Source organism: Chanos chanos, chromosome 1, assembly GCF_902362185.1.
Source record: "Chanos chanos chromosome 1, fChaCha1.1, whole genome shotgun sequence".
Taxonomy (NCBI): Eukaryota; Metazoa; Chordata; class Actinopteri; order Gonorynchiformes; family Chanidae; genus Chanos; species Chanos chanos.
In genome coordinates, this window is record NC_044495.1 from 37,508,236 (window position 1) to 37,526,012 (window position 17,777).

Sequence of the window (17,777 nt, forward strand, 5' to 3'; positions counted from 1 at the left end):
CATCAACTACAATAAAATGTTTGAGTCTGTAGGGGGCAATTCCTTGTTTGCTCCAGTGACACTTCCAGGCTGATAATGACAGAACTGAATGTGTGCCCAGCCATTCCGACTCACACAAAGCAAACATAATGCACTTTTAATTTAGTCTGCTGAGCTTTTTCCCCTCTCTGTCTGGTCTTATTAATATGGAATCTTGGCAGTTACGAGCCTGCACTCCTACAATGGGCCCATTGTATTGGCAGTTTATTAGCAACTGCAATGGTCTTCATCAGTCATCCCTTTTGGTTTAAAGTTATAAAACTTCAACAGGAGATAACTAGTCAGCTGTAACCCTTGGTTTCTGCCTTTTTAGATACATTAAGCTTTAAAGAAATTACCAAAACTGCATGCGATCAAGCAACTTTAAAAAATTGATCCAGTAACACACCCAAGAGGCACTGCTTTACGTGTAACTGTAAAGTAAATGAAGTTACGAAAACAGTGAATGGACTGTGGACTTTCCCCACTCTTAGAAACCAGAAGACCACGGCTTCAGACCTCCTACAGTGATCATTAGAAAGCAAGCTCCCTCCTGTCCTCTCCCTTCAACACTGCACATTCACTGCTGCACATGCACTTCTGTTTGAACCAGTAGTTAAATGTGGAAATAAAGAAGAAACCTCTAAAACAATGCCTTGGGTCCTATATGCCTGCCGAGGGAAGAAAATCCCTAGATTTATCTTAAGAGGTTTATCTTTAACTGATTTTTCTGAGGTAGTTGTATTTCTAAGTCATATAGCTGGTGAAATTTCTGTTGAGTTGCACAGAATTTCATAGAAGATGGTGTGTTTATGTGTGGGTGTGAGTCATTGCATCATTTCAGAAGCAGTTTTCTATGGCTTAGCATGTGTGTGTGTGTGTGTGTGTGTGTGTGTGTGTGTGCTGGGACTGAGGGATGACAGTGTTTACCCATCTCATTGTACCATCAGCCATCTGTTGTATTCTTGTCTCCATAATACAAGATATAGCTTTGCCCCCTTCTTGAAGAGAGCAGTTTCCATGAATGTCAACAAAATGTGAGTATTTTCACTTTTCCATTTTTTTGGTATTTGTACTACTACTGTGCTTTTAATACAACTGAAAGCCCTTAGAAGATTGTGTACCACTTTTCAGATGCTGTGTGACTTTTTACAGTGAGATGTTTGGCTGTGTGAGTTCTTGTTTCACACAGTGAGTAGTTTTAAACAATATCTTGACATTCAGAGTTTAAATGTCAACAGGAGTAATTATTCAAAGACAAGAGGAAAAAAATTCCTCCATTTCTCCATGACAGTTCCTTTCTCTTTTTACTACAGCACTGTATTAGCTGCCAGAGAATAGCATAAAATGCTGAAGTTTTCTTCCTTCTCTCTCTCTCTCTGTCTCTCTGTCTCTCTCTCTCTCTCTCTCTCTCTCTCTCTCTCTCTCTCTCTCCTCGAGAGAACCTTTCTGAAGATCTACAGTTACAAAATTTGGTTCTGTGACACCTTGGATGTCCACCCCAGTTAAAAAAAAAGCTACACAACTGAGAGATTGACAACACACAACTGTTGATTGGTAACATGCAATCTCTTTGATAAATGTCTGTACCAAACACAGAAAATCAAAAGAAGCCCAATTAGAGGAGACAGGCATCCATGATTCGACATCAGGGCAAGAAAAAAAAGAAAAAGAAGTAAATTTGTCAAGCATATGCCCGTAATTAAAATAAACTGCTGTGTGTGGCTCTCTAGTCGCAAGTTGTGAGTTTGCTTGGGAACGCTCAAAGATTTATAAAGACGATAGAGGAGCCAGAGCTGGAGGCTTTGATGAAGATCTTAATTAACTCTCGGCCACACTTAAATCTCTGAAGCCTTCTGAACCCGCGGGACATCGAGCTTTCAAAGTCTCACCCTCACTAGGGCAGTAAGCATATTGTGCAACCTAATATATTTACATCTGCTCCGACGTTCCAGCCAGTGATGTTAGTCAAGTAGGATCTGAAGATCGGCCAATGATCTCATCTCATTGCATTTCCTTCTCCCTCACTGATTCTCTTTCAAGTAAGGCTAAATGAGACATTGGTGTTTGACATACCACACATTTTAATACAGAACGCTGCAGGGCTCGACTTGAATGATTCGAAGCCAAGAGGATTCTATAAACGTCTACATGTTTGGCACGTGTGTGGGTTGTGGGGGTGTTTGGGTGTTCAGGGTTGGTGGTTTCGCAGGCGTCTTCTTTGTACTGTTTACCCTCTAACGACATTCCACGAGTCTGCTTTTTGGACCCTTACCCATCCCACCCCAACTCCACAGGCTTTCTCGCATCATTCTCTCATTTGATATTAACTCCTGATAAATAAATGATGGACAGACTGACCTTCATACACGATTTACTAAGGTTACTGACGGGCCTTTTGAAGTATGTGAATGCCGGTCTGGTTTGAGCTGGGCCTCAGAGCGAATTAAAAGACCATCTCAGGGGAAGTGGAATTTGACAAATCAAAAAACATCTTATGCACACACAGCTATGTTTCCTGCCATGATGGAAGCACTGTTCAGCTGAAAATACAAATGCTTGAAATGTGTGCAATAGACTGTGTATCTCCACTGAATTACAACAGGAAGAGATAGCTAGGAGGAGAGAAATCTCTCTTTTCTCTCTCTCTCTCTCTCTCTCTCTCTCTGTTTCTCTCTCTGCTCATCTTAATGACTGTTACATGCTTTGAAACTGCACAGCTGGAGTCTTTCATTTTATTACTTCCTGTTTATTTTACATGCATAGGCACGAATAAGTTTATGTCGTTGAGGGGAGAAAAAAAAGCTAAATGAAGCAATTGTATGAAAATGTAAATATCGGCTTTGGCTTCAGTGTTGTGAGAACATGAAATCCACATATCTGTTTGGATGAAAGACTTTAATGCTCCTTATTAAAATGTCTACTGACTCTCGTCTTAAGCAGCATTAAATTGGTTACTGAATTTGGAACAGAGCTCCATATTCGTACATTCCCAGAATAAACTGGACACTTTATCCCAACCCTTATTCTGCCCCTCATAAAATCACATCTACTCTAATTAAAAGTGACCCATTGAGATTAATCACATATTATGAAAGTTGCTTTAATCAATTGGCAAACATCAAATTACTGTCTCTGGCGTATGTTAAGCAAACTGTCTGTCACCATTTTTTTTTTTTTTTTTTTGCGAGCCAATTACATTCTCAAAATCAGATCAGCCATAACCACATTTACTGTCCTGAAATATGATTCATAAATCCATAATCTGCCTCTAAGGCAGAGTCATAAAGGGACTGATCCAAATCTGATTCCTATGGCTGCGGTGATTCATGTCTTTTCTCTCTTGGCCGCTGAGTCCTCTGAGGACAACGCAGACGTCGGATGAAAACCGGGTCCGGTTTTAAGATATTCCCTCGCTCAGTCACCTGCTGCGACTTTAGAGAGTCTGTTACCTTCCTGAAGCATATTTTCATCATCTCGAGTCATTAGTTGCATGGTTAACCATCAGTTACAGTCTAACTGCGAGAATGTCAGGCTACACATCATTTTGCATCGCTTACTTTGGTTGCATGAGTTCTACATTTTAAATCATCTAAATTGTTTGTAAACGGTCTTGGAGAATTAGCTTTTGATGCCCATTAAACTTTCATTTTAGAACAGAATGTACAATAATGTTCTTAAATATGTTTCCTTTTCCAAAGTCTTAACAGAACCCGTACAAGCCGCAGGGGAATCAGTTAGACGCGTGCCAATCTGTTTTTTTTTTTTGTCTTTTTTTTCTCTCTCTGTCTTTCCTTTTTTTTCCGAGGTGAAAAAATGTAACACCTAGACTGTGAGACTGAACCCAGTCTGATTGTAGCTGTGGAGATACTTCATTAAAACACTTCATGTCAATTTCATTAGGGTGTTCATTCTTCTTAATTCTCATGTCACCTTACCAAAAAAAAAAAAAAAAAACATCCTGATTAAGTTGAAGGAGAAGTAGGGGGACCAGTCAGCAGATACCTGATTCTGCAGTAGGGACCGGAAAAGCTAAGGTGATTAAAGGTAAAGTCTTTGTGATGCAAATGAGAATCCTTTGAAGATTAGCCTTCATTTGGCAAAGACACCCCTGCATCAAGACTGAGAGAGGTCCCAGTGCATTCTGTCACAGCCAATCTAAAAGAATGGATAAGACTTCACTCCTTTCAGAAGTTGTGAGCTGTCATGTTGCCCCTGTTTTGCTGATAAGGGGAACGTATTGCATGCAACTGAATTTGATGTGGGGGGGAAAAAAAAAACAATCCTCTTGCCTTCTGCGTCACAGGAGTGGAACGCTGACTGTCTCGGTTGTTGTTTTCAAAGGGAATTGTAAAGATTTACTTTTCAAATTCTCCCCAAAACAATGAACAAAACAATCAGTAGCCACAGTACAGGTTTCACGGTCAGCCTTTTTTAGTGGGTTGAGGTATCAGGGGTCTAAGGCAAGGACAACAGATTTCACATCAAATCAACTCAGGATAAATAAGTAAATAAATCAATCAATCAATAAATAAATAAATAAGCCCCTTACATTTACACATACAACCTTAGCGGAGGTGATGTTTACAACATTCAGATTAGACATGGAGATTCAAAAGTACGGTGTGCTTCAAATTGTCAGTTTTCCCAGAATCGTTCAAAATAGTCATATACAAAAAAGTGCCTGTTCTTGAGTGAAACAGGGCCGGTTGTAAGCACTGGTGGTAATGCACTAGACGCCACTCTACACAATGACCCCTGTCTCTGATTCACTGACTGAGAGGATAATTAAGCTTCTCTTCTCTACTGAATCCCATAGCCAATTCCACGACTCACCGAAGACACTAATTGGCATGAATTAGCACTGAACAGGGGGTGGGTTCTCCCTTTTGCCGTTCTCTCCCTCTCTCTTTCGTGTCTTTCTTTTTTTTACACTCTTTCATTTTCCCCTGTTGGTGTCTGACTCAGATGCACATTAAAAGACCAGAAGAGGGCCCACTCGAATTCACTTTACAGCCTAATGGTCTGCCGGACTTCTGACATCGTCTGCGAATATTAGTACAGACTTTTTAATCAAGTAACACTCAAGCCAACCTAAAAGTACATGTAGCAAACATCTGGTCCACCACCTGCTCTGTAACAACCATGTTTAATGAAACGCCTGATTTTCTGATCCATTAGTCCAAATCGCCACACGTTTAGCAACTCGCGTAAGCTCGACCCATCTCAACAAGCTCCTGTACAAGCCAGTGAGATGCAGTCAGCTTTGTCATTTATTGTGCTGTTGTAGACTATGGTCAGGCGACTGTGATCACTTGTTGAATACTGTCTACAATGAACCTTAATTATAGCTGATTCCTGTGCCAGATGAGAAACCTTTAGCAATAGGGCAATTTAATTTAGCGAAATTCTGAAAAGACACTTGGTGTGTGGAGTACAACCTTGGAGTAAAGATGTCACATTTGGTTACACATTCAAAACGAGGTTAATAATTGATTCTACTTGTGTTTTACAGAATAACGATTTTTCACCACCATATAGTATGTGTCAGCTACATTGGCAGGCTTATTACACATAACATAACTGACCAGTGGTGTGGTGAAGACAGAAGTCATTACTTTTAAAAGACAAGAGGTCACTGACCAAGCTTCAGTTGTAGCATCTCATTATAACCATAATTGCCCCTTACACTTTTATTTCAGTGCACTGCATTGTAAGGTGTCAGGTTATGTGTCACAAGCTTGCCAGTGAAGCTGATATATACTATAAAATGGTGAATATTCTTTATTATTGAAATGCTAGCAGAAAACCAATTGCCAGCCCTGTTTTGAATGTGTAACTAAACATGACAGCATATCTATGTCAAGGTCACACTCTAAGGAGAGTGTCTTTCCTCTCTGTAAAGGGTATAACCCAGGTCTGAATGTTGCGCACACACGCACACACACATAGACACACACACACACTCTCTATGATTTTTAAGATTTAAAAAAAAAAGTGTGTATTGGGAAACTGTCAGTACTGACTAAGAAAGGTTAAATACTAAAGGTTTGAAAATCTAATTAGGAAGCTGCACGTTAACAAATAAGCAGCCCAGTGGTAAATGATTAGCACATTAGCACACTGAGGTCATAACAGAGAGCTCAGGGAGTGAATCAGTCCCTCAGATACCATCATTAGAGTCTGGGAAAGTCAAAAGGGGCAAACTATGGGAAGACACTACAAAGCTACATCTCCACACTATGCTGTTACTGTCTTATCACATTTAAGTTAGGTTTAGATGTTGTTCTGTTCACCACTGCTGGTGCAAGTGTACGTGCACATGCTTGTGCACAAGTGTACACATGCGCGCACACACACACACACACACACACACACACACACACACACGCACACACACATGTACACACACACACACACACACACACACACACACACACACATGTACACACACAGAGAATTATTATATACTTTAAGCAGATCCTCAGCTGAGTATTTCATGTCTTGATCGTTTGAGCTGACAGCATTTTATACCCTCAGGCAGGGAAGTTTCACTCTTTGAACACGACACCCCTGCTGCTTTTCATTCTTGCCTTAAATTATTCTCATTTCCACCTGGGAAAAAAGGGTGCGCATTCCTCAGCCAGTACCACAAGCTGAGACAATAAGCAGTAGGATGTCTGGAGTCAAGCTGAATATTGCATTTGGTGATGACAGTAGAGGCTGAGCCTACAACAACAGACAATGTACTCTAATTGTAAAATGTTCTTATTGTACAAGTACAGCTTACTTTATTCCAGCATGTGACTTTTAAACTGATATCAGATAAAATCTCAAAAACCTCACATACTACAAGATCAATAATCATCTTCTCGAGATAATAAAGTAATTCATCTTCTCTAAGGCTATCAGAGCAGCATGGGTGGGAACATGTTGCAGAGTACTACTATTGCATATCATACGTTTACACAGCTAAGGTACCTCTTCCTTTTTATTATCTGAATCATATGGTTCTCTATATACGTTTGATTCACGGAGTATATCAGCACTTTTTGTATCCATGGAAAAAATTTCAGTTAAGGAAACGAAGATGTGGAAGGAAAATGTTACCCAGGAATGGACAAACCAAAGCAGGCCGGGCTTTATATGTACTTTATGTAGGATTGTATTTGTCATAGAGCTAACCTTGTAGATGCCTTGGTCACAGCCATTATACGTGCTCTCCATCGTATAGCTCCTGAGAACTCCAATCTCCCGCCAAACCACCACCCGTGCGGTGGATGCCCGCGATTTCTCCACCAGGAAGTTACAGCTGTTGAAAGAGAATGCTGGGGCTATTCGATCCAGGGTTTTGGCGATTGTCTAAAATTTAAAAAAAAAAAATAAATGAGACAGACAGATAAAAGTGTTCTTTCTTTGACTGATGGATACCTACATACATGCAGAGCAAGAGCATAGGAGAGAGATATTACAGTGATGTTAGAAAAAAATAAATAAAAAGATGTTACAAAAAAAAGACTCATGTATGAATGAATCATTCAGAACTCCAAATGGTCATATTATCTAATCCATTTATGATTTTATCCACAATAATAATCCAAGAAGCATGAGCATGGCATTTAATATTTATCGCAAATTGTAAAACAAAAAAAAACATTGTTTACAAAATATTCCATCAGATCCTTTTTTTTTTTTTTTTGGCTTACAATCACACAGCTTCACAACCTCTGTTAACGTCTTCAGAGTTCTGAGCCCAACTTCGAAGCTTTGAAGAAGTTTCCTTTCCTTTCATCCTTTCCTTGATTTGCTCTTATGAAAAAAAAATGGCTTGGTTGTGAATGGCTTTCTCCACAGAAAGAAACAGAAATACGACCCACGTGTAGAGCAGCACTCACAAAGGAAAGGAGGCGAGGAGAGGAAGCTGTTTCTGGTTTACGGGAACTGGGCTGATGGTTGTACCCTGTATCCTGGATCTTCCTTTAACGAGGCTGTGTCCACAACTGAGCCAGACTGCCACAGTGTCTCCTTCATGCTGCAGCCGTACAAGAAGACGTTCTTCTTCCTTGAGTGGCCGTGGTAATCACAGAACACCTGCAGAGTGTGATGTGACATAGCATAAAGAAAAAAAAAAAGGTTTTTAGCAGGACAATAAAGAACAAAAAAAGGCAGTGAAGTGTATGAAAGTCAAATGTCACAGAGGAACAAGGACAGGCCCAGGAGCCTTCCCTTGTTACTCTGCTGACTCAATAAGTACTCGCTGCCCAACTTTGGGCCTCACAGAGCCTAATTAATCTTTCTATGAGACACACACACACACACACACACACAAATGACATGCTTTGGAGAATGAGAGAGAGAAATAGAGAGAGCGAGAAAGAGAGAGAGAGAGATCATATGAGAGACTATGTAGAACACACAATAGAAAGCTGTTTGTGACAGCAAGGGCCGCTAATTGGAATGGCTGCGTCGATGTGCACGGTAGACTTGAGTTAGCGCCGATTAGCAAAAAAGGCAGTCTTCTTTCATTAATTGCATGTTGTCAAACAATTCTATTTTACACAGGCAATGACCTAATTTTCCAGTGGGCATTATTCTGTGCAGGTACACAGCACAATTACACACAGCAATGAATTATGAATTAGAGTTCAGATGATCTGCAAATCCAGCTAATTGCATCAAGCCATTCTAGTGGGTTTATGCACAATGAAAAAAAAAGGGGGGGTGGACTGGGGCATTTTATTGAAAGAACTGTTTTCCTACTCTACCATTCTTTTCTGCACTGGGTTTTCTTTTTTTCCTTATCTCTATTAATTCTTTTAAGATTCTTTTCTCGTTGATGCTTTCTCACTCAGTGTATGTACTACAGCGACTAGCACACAGACACTAAAAGCAGCTCTATGAATAGAGTCCACTATAAGTAAAAAGCCCTTCTTTCTGTTAGGAAAAGAGCTTGATGTTACTTTGGCAACTTCACTTATAAAACTCAGCTTATTAAACTTAGCTTACTAAACTTTACTTATTAAACTTACTAACCTTAAGAATCCTAAGACTCTCAGAGGCCAGGAGTCTAAATATTTGTATTTTTTAGTCTTGGTACAAAAATCTTGGCCTACATCCAGTAACTTTAAATTATTCATTGGCTGACTTATAAAGACTATACCAGTAAGAAATACACAAACATCTATGATTATTTTGCAATGGAACATGACAACTTGGGAATTGTTTGGTAACTGTACATCATCCTGGACAAAGGACCGCGATGAAATACCACTTTAAACAGCACCCAGACACTCAGATCAGGCGTCAAACACAGTCAGACACCAGGTACCCGCTCTTTCTCTCCATGACTGAGAAACTGAATTGCTGTAAATCTTTTTTTTTTTTTTTTTTTTTTAAAGGATTTAGCGGATTTTCCAGCTCACTCTTTTCCAATTCCACCATTTGCTCTCTCTTCTATCCCCTTCTCTTTGGTTGACATGAAAGAGAGAATTGTGATGACTTGGTTATTATAGAATGCATGGCAAAGACTCAGTGTTCTGTACAAGGATTGTTTTTGCCCTCTTTATGTCTTAGTTGGAGGGACACAGCAGAGCAGACTGATAAATTTAGCCAGTACTGAACTAAATCTGAGTCTGAAACAGCTTTGAATCCATACCCATTTGCAAGGACCCCTTAATTTACCTGACAAGCCAAACAGGAGGAGTAAAGTTAATGACCCAATTGCAACACAGTGCAACACAGCAAAAATGTGTATGCATCATATCTTGGCATATCTCTTGGTGTTTGTCTTTAAAAAGGCAGCGAGGGTATGAGTAGTCATGACAGAGCTTCCTCCAGCTCCGTTTCTCTATTTCTTTATCTCTATTTAACTATTTTCAGGAAAAAAAAAGAAACAGGATGCAATGGAAGACAAGCGTTGAAATAGATCCAGTGTCTCACCAGCGGGGTTCGACCAATGCTGTTGAGGTAGTAGAGGAAGCCTTTGACGTGGTAGATTGTCGGACTCAGGTTGGGATCTGGTTTCATCCACTGTCTGTTCAGATCTTGTCCATTGAGGGAACATCGATGACTATTTTCAAAAGGGAGCAGAGAGAGAGAATCAGAGAGAGAGCAGCAGAGGTTGATGAATGCCAATGATTCTCAGATGGAACAGAGAGTACAAGTTGAGACAAATGGGAACACATTAGAGTCTGTAAAATGAAACAGACTTTAATTTCAATCTAAGCTAATACAGAGAACGAACCGAACCACAATTCATTCTTCGACAATAACCCATCAATTTCAGTGAAGGATTTCAGCCGACAAATAGAATCTTAATTCACTTTTCCCAGCCTACACAGTTGGAATAAGTCAATTGCTAACTTAAAGTGCTAACTTAATGATACTGATAGCTGCGTGAATGAAAACAAAACATCTAAAGGCAAGAAAATTTTGTGATCCAGTTTCCGACACCACTGTACCTGCCCATTCACAACAGGCAAGATAACCAGTGTTTGTCGACACTGAACCTGCAGGTCCACCACGATATTGCCGTATCTGTAACTCTTGGTACAAGGGAGCGAAAGGTCAGTGGCGGACAGAGCTATCTGGGAGACTACACACTGCATTGAATAGAGGGAAAGGCCATCTAGGAGCGACAGCCTATCCTGGCTTTGTCCCCTCGTTTAGCCAGGCTGGCATTTGAAAGGGGCATGTACAGCACACACACCTATGCACAGAATCTGAACCCCAATTATAAAACACAATGTTCACATGTTAACCAACTGACAGGACGATATTGTTGAAAGTCATTATGTTGCATGCTATCGGTGTACCCGGCTCAAGTCTCGTTCATTTTGCATGAGAGCTGCATTCCCTTTTTAAGCTGCTGCTTCACAAAGTGCTATCTGGAATCTTTAATATGGATTCAATAATAGTCTTCCTGTGCTGTTATACAGGGTCCTTAGAGTACAGGCATTATATCAAAGCTGAATGAAAGCGAATGACAGAAAAAAAAACAAAAAAAAAAAACATGGTGATTTCATCAACCATGTGGGGGTTTAAGTGGAGCCTTGGAGAATAGGTCTGTAGGACATAAATTGTTTGTTTGTTTGTTGACATTTGAAAACCTAAAAAAGAATGAAACCAAGAGAATGGTATTACCTTCAATTCGCTGAACTAAAAGAATGGCTGATTGATATCGGGTACAATGAGGCAGAGTAGAAAATACGTTTTCAGGCATGATTTTCCTCCACATTGTGGATTATTTATAAATAAGTAAACATAAAAAAATAGAAATTGATAAGTAACTGCATACAGGTTCTTCAAATGATTTCAGAGTTTGAGTAATTATGATATTCATCTCGTGATATTTTAATCCACTGACATTTCCATTTATGAAGATGTAGGTCTGCAGTGTCGGTCTGCTTATTTCATTTTTCACTTTTCTTTTGTCCGCGGTTTCTGAAAAGCGTATACACTATGAAAACACACTTTGGGTCTACTCCTTTGAAGCTTTCAGACTTTTTTGAAGCTTTTTGTAAGGTCTTGTAAAAAGAGGGAAAGTATTCTAATAATTTGAGAAGGGGTTTACAACTGCATTTGTCAAATAATAAACTGTAGTGGTCTGGGGCAGTGCAGACACTGCTCTAGATATTGATGTGCTGGATGTTTATCTGTGTTAATTACTCTTACTTTTTGACCTCAACTTTTTGAGGTTCTTCTAGTGTTGCATTAAATCTAAACAGTCCAGTGTGTGTGTGTGTGTGTGTGTGTGTGTGTGTGTGTGTGTGTGAGCGAACCTTATCTCCACTAATTTTCTATCCCTGAATTTTTCATTTATTTTTTTCCCATGCTTACTTACAGATGTTTTGATCATGAATATTTGATTAATGGGAAGCTTTGCTAAAAATGACAACAATCATTTTTGTTCCTTTCATTCTAAAGCACCATTTTGTTCTCAACAGTAATAAATTATAATGGCTTTTTAGTTCCTCTCTAATGACAACAGGGGTGGTACAACATTTTGGGAATTCAGCAAACCAACAGTGCTTTTAAAATATCTTGTTTTTCTGCCAAACTCGATGTGTTTTTGTTTTTTATGCAAAAACAAAATGAAAGGTGCTAATCAGCCAACAAGCACTCACTGTAAATACTGCAAGTGACTCCAGGCTCATGTCCAACCTTCGAACTACATTTTACTTATTTCAGCAGGAATATGGTTACCCTATCTGACAACTGCCTGGGATCATAAATCCAAAACAACCAACTAGACCAGAACGTCAAGACAGTTCGACCCATTTAAACACTAATGTACAGTTAACAAAAAATGTCACAAGTGCAGAGTGGAAAAACCAACAACTGATTCTTCAGGTACATGATCAAGCATTTCTCTGTTAGTTGGTTTGTTTGTTTGTTTGTTTGTTTGTGAGATAACACAGTATCTCTTGGCATGGCGTATCCATACCCAGGAAGAAAAAAGATTAAATCCTCAATTCAATCCATATCCCATCATTTTAATCAAACATGGGGCGAGTATTCCCCGGCGACCAAGAGCAAAAAAAAAGGAAAAAAACAGCACTCAGAACAGATTTTCACCACAGCAGGAGAGAGATTGTTTAGAGAGGTTGGGAGATTTAATTAGGAATAGTGTTAAAAGTGTGTGAGGATGCAAATGCATTTGTCATTCATGAGAAACATGAACCAAAAAGAGATATAATGAAGCTACTAATGACAGCCTCTGCCATTTAAAAGTACAATTCCCAGTGGAACCCCAAAAGACAGTGAAAGCATCAACAAGCAGTAACTGTATGACACTGACCTAAATAGTAATATATATATATATATATATATATGTTTGTATGTATGTATGTATGTATATATGTATGTATGTATATATTCCTATTTAGGGATGGAGACAAATTTGAATACGGTATTCGGCAGAGCACAAAAAGTGGGTTTTTACTCTTGAATACACAGGAAGTGATGTTATGATCCCTTGTGCCTGTGGAAGGCCTTTCACACCAACCTAATGAAATTTGCTGCTGTGTACAAAGAGTGATAGGGACTGAGCTGATCTGTCATTGAGGTTTTCAAGTCGGCACCTTCCATCATTAACGTTTTGTTGATTAGCCCACGACGTCTCCAGAAGGCTCAACAATGAAATCTGGCGTCCCAGAGTCACCCCCCTCAGCATCTGCCCAGCCCTCTGTTCACTTTGGGGCCCAGCTGGGGTCCTTTCTCTTCAGCCATATTCACTGGCTACAGCATTCTGAAGTCCCTGATGTTTCCTTAATAGTCTGGTGTAGGACTTGGCCGCAAATTCCCAGGTCCTTCAGTAGCCTAGTAGTGGATGTTGCTAGAAAGCCCCAACAACTGACCTCCAATGGACGAACCATTGCTTTCCAGCCTGCATCAGCTGCCAACTCAGCATACCGCAGTCTCCTCTTCTCACTTGCTTCATCAACAGCATCCTCCCAGAGTATTGTCAGCTCTATAAAGTAGACAGCGTGCAGAGAATAGGATCAGAGTTCCAGTTCTGGTCTCAAAGTGGTAGCAGCTATTTCTTATGGCACTGTAAGACGCTGGCCTATATCAGCCAGCATTTCCCAGTCCTGGGCTGCTTCCAGTTGTCTGACCCTGGTCGGTGGAGGGAGCTTTTTTCTGTCAGGACTGCGATCCATGTTCTATGGGCAAGGCATTGGTAGTTGTTCTCTTGGATTCAAGAGCTGCTGCCAGTCACTTCAGCACTTCGTTGTGTCTCCAAGTGTAACTACCGGGAGAGGCTCACTTTGCACCCAGTGAGGATGTGTTTGAGTGTAACTGGTGTTGAACACAAGGGGCATCACGGATCTTCACCCAGCCACTGGTTGAGATTCTTAGGCGAAGGAAGAACCTCATAGGTTGCCCTAGGCAAGAAGCCTCCATCCCCCACAAGTCCTTGCAGCTGAGCTTCCTTTTCTCAACACTCTCCCATCTCATCTGCTGTCCCTGTTTGGCTTGTGAGACTGCCTCAGCGCATCTTGCCACCTTCTCCTGACGGCAGACTTCCAGCACAACCAACTTTCACCATTCAGACAAGGTTGTCTTGTTCCACAAGGGTCTGCCCTGGCAGAAACCCAAGCCTCCTCTTCCCTGTTGAACATGGCCAACAATCTCACCATACTGGAGGGCTGATTTCACCTGTTGTACTGCCTCCTTTGGTGTCCATTTCCATCCTGTTGCCAAGGGTGGTCCAGCATCTCTTCTAGCTGTGTCCAGAGACTCTGAGTGGGTCATCTCTAGCCTTACTTTGGTGCATTTAAACCTCTCTGCAAGACTCGAGACAGGCAGCTCAAGTGCTCCTTGTCCATACAGGCCTATGTTACTCAGGCACCTTGGTCCTAACAATCTGGTTTGTTTTTGGGAAGAAAAAAGAAAAAACATTTAAAATAGCTGAGGTGTTCCTCAGAACTGTGAGGGCGGTTGGTATTTGTGGTGCTCTGCCTGCTTGTGCTGACGTGACAGGGAGACAGTGGGAGAGTGGAGGGTGAGAGAGAGCACAGACTGAAAAGGAGCAGTGCAGCTTTATTCAAATATATGCAGAACGCAGTACATTTCTACGCCACTATTTTGTTTTGATCAGTAATTTTTTTTTCCTTCACTGGTTTGCTGAGGTAGTTTAATCATAACCTTACTCGTCTTTTGTTTTCTTGTTGGACCTGCAGTATGTGAAGCTGAGTTTGTTTGACCAGGAGGAGGAGATTAGCCTACATTATCTCTGGCAGTGTAGTTACTAGCTAGTTCACCAACACGCTGTGCTCACTGCTTAGTCAGCCTGTGTGTCACATGGTTGCAGATATCGCACTGGAGAAACAGAGTGCTATATTTATAGCTATTTCATTGCCACTGACTTCGGAAGAATTAGCTGTTTTGATCCAAAACCTGATATGTGGCGATTGACATGTCATGATGATATGTATTTCCTCTCTGTAAAATAGGTTTCATTAAGACACAATTAACAACACGGAATGATGTGTCATCCTTACTCCCACTGTTTATTTGCATGCCACTGAAGTTCTAACTTCCAGTGAAACAGCAAACTCACATTTTTAATATACATAAACCCACATTTGCAGACAAACATTTATATTTCCAACCACATAAACCTCTTGACATAGTATGTGTGTGTATCAATAATGTGCCTCATTATTTTCTTTGTGGAATATGACCTCTCCAAATGTTTAACAACGTCAAAGATGTTTACATGTTTTGACGTCTTGAATCATTCTGAGACCTTAGTCTGCATGTGGGATCTTTCACATTCCTTTGTAAGTGTTCATAATTACTATAATAGTTTATTGAAGAACACTTATATTAACACTTTAACATCCTAAAATTAGAAGTGTAATAAAAACAAAAACAGGATTGTTATGATTGTATTGTTATGTTTCCACTTTCATCCAAATACAAATACAAATAATTTTGCTGCCTCAACAAATACACATACAAACAGAAATGCTGGGCTCTCTGCACCCCCCCCCCCCCCCCCCACACACACACTCACACACATACATACATATATTTTGACATGTTATCTGTGCTAGGCTGGGTTTAGGGTTTGAGTTTGGGGTTTAAGGTTCGGGGTTAAGGCTGAGGGCCACTTGGCCAGATACTGAGTGACGCTGCCAAAGCCTGTGTGAATGAAATACTGCTCCGCTGCCCTGAGCACTCAATCCAGTACAATCCACGGATGTTATGTCAGAGTGACTTTTCTGTGTTCAAGAGGGTAGAGGAAAAGAGATGGGAACTGCTCTGGCTTTGGCTCTTCCTTTCTTTCTTCCGTTCTTTCTTTCTTTCTTTCTTTCTTTCTTTCTTTCTTTCTTTCTCTCCCTGTCTCTCTCTCCGTCTTGGTCCCCTTTTGCCCAATCTCTTTTATGGGCTCCTGATCGAGCTGATATTGCTTTATGCAGTGTGATAAACAGGAATCTTTCATAATCTGCTTACAATGGATTGGGGCACTATTAGGAAAGGACTAAATCAATATTCTGAATCACCTGACGTGCCAGGAATTGAAGAGGTCGATGAGCAGTCGCTCGAGTCGCTTTTCTTTTCTTTTTCTTTTTTTTTTTTAATTTCATAAACCTTTGCAGGGATGGCTGCCCCTCTCTCTCTCTGATTACCATCTTGTTTCGATCTCTGTTAAACATGCTGTAACCTGGTTCAAGGCGACGTCATGTATCATGTTCTCCTAATGTCCTGGGCTGGCAAAATCTTCAAGTTATTGATGGTAGAACCAACTTTATTCAGCTCTTTCCCCTAGATTACCTGATAGTAAAAGCCTCTTGCTGTCCCTCGTGACAGACTTTACCACACAGGAAAGACAGTTCAATTTAGCTCTGTGCTGGCTCAAAGACTCAGGGGTCTGAATACCTATCTTCACCCTGTCTAATGGGGTTACATTTGACTTCTCTCCTCCAGTCTCCACCAGCTATAGAGGTGGTATGCTAAGTGGCATTTAGGAGAGAGAGAGAGAGAGAGAGAGAGAGAGAGAGAGAGAGAAAGAGTAAATACAGAAAAAATGACATACTGCCCGCCACCATACCAGAACAGAAGTGCTAGGCTGTGGTAGAAACGGGAAAGTAAAAAAATCTAAGCTACTGTATCACTGAGTTTATCTTCATCATTTCCAACTAATGAAAACCATTGAGCTGATATTGAAGCTCTTATCTCAATTCCAAAAAAAAAATGTGAGGATGGAGAATAGGAGAGATGAGGGGAGAGAGAGAGAGAGAGAGAGAGAGAGAGGGAGAGAGGGAGAGAGAAACAAGCAAGAGAAGGAAGAGGCTGTAAGGCCATCTGTCTGTACATTGGCCAAGTCCCATTAACTGAGAGAATTGGAAAGTGGAAATTCATTTTCCTTTTTGTTTGGAGTGCGATGATGGCCTTGGAAGATAGAGGTTAAAGTGAGCCTCAAGAAGGGTCCAAGCAAAAGCACCTGCAGCAGATCACATGGCTGGTTTCATCAAAGCTGGTATGTGGTACATCCACTCATAAACACGACCTGGGTAGGAACAGGGAAAGGTCTTATTTTCAACCAGTGCTTCTCTGCGATGCGTCAAAAAGCTGTTGTGTCATTTTGACATGCCATGTGACACATGGCTCTTATTTAAATGTGAAAGCATTAAGGTTACATGTATAATACATCTGTTTGGAAAAAAAGAGGTGCCATCAGTTGCTTGATGGAATAATGCACTTAGAGAGAGAGAGAGAGAGAGAGAGAGAGAGAGATAGGGCTGCCGACTGGCATGAGATTTATTGGATGGGAGCCCCAGTTTGCTATTCAATCCGTGGTCTTTCACATTTGTTTATGAGATTTAGACAAAAACACAGGAACTGGGCTAAAAATCAGGAACTATAATTCTGAGATTTGTCCTTCCCTTGACAACTTCATTTCTGAGCAAAATATAATAAGTGTGTTTGCAGCATTAAAGTATTTTTATTTATTCTGAAGTTCACAATAGCTTAATAATCATGATTTCAAATAAATAAGTAAATAAACAAATAAATAAATAACTGAGGAGATTAGACTGGAACAATAGAGTCCAAATTTTAAATTGAATCGCAAGGCCAGGTTAGAGTACGGAGTCAACTGTTCAAATCTGCCGTCATAAACTCAAGCAATTAAGCAGTTATTTGAATGAAATCAGACGACATTTGATCTTTCAGAGCTGTTTGGCACAAAGCACAATTCATGAAATACAGTAGGCATCCAGCAATGTCCGTGGAGAGTTTCAATGCGA

The 17,777-nt window shown here is 40.5% G+C and overlaps 1 protein-coding gene across 1 annotated transcript in view; it reads right to left on the minus strand.

Moving 5' to 3' along the window:
- The window catches only part of agbl1 (AGBL carboxypeptidase 1), a 101,907-nt gene that overhangs the window by 22,250 nt on the left and 61,880 nt on the right, over positions 1-17,777 (minus strand). Inside the window, exons 19-21 of the mRNA XM_030787767.1 lie at positions 9,958-10,087; positions 7,978-8,109; positions 7,204-7,380 (exon numbers count right to left, since the gene is read on the minus strand). Coding sequence (XP_030643627.1) covers positions 7,204-7,380; positions 7,978-8,109; positions 9,958-10,087 — 439 coding nt within the window. The remainder of the gene's footprint in view (positions 1-7,203; positions 7,381-7,977; positions 8,110-9,957; positions 10,088-17,777) is intronic.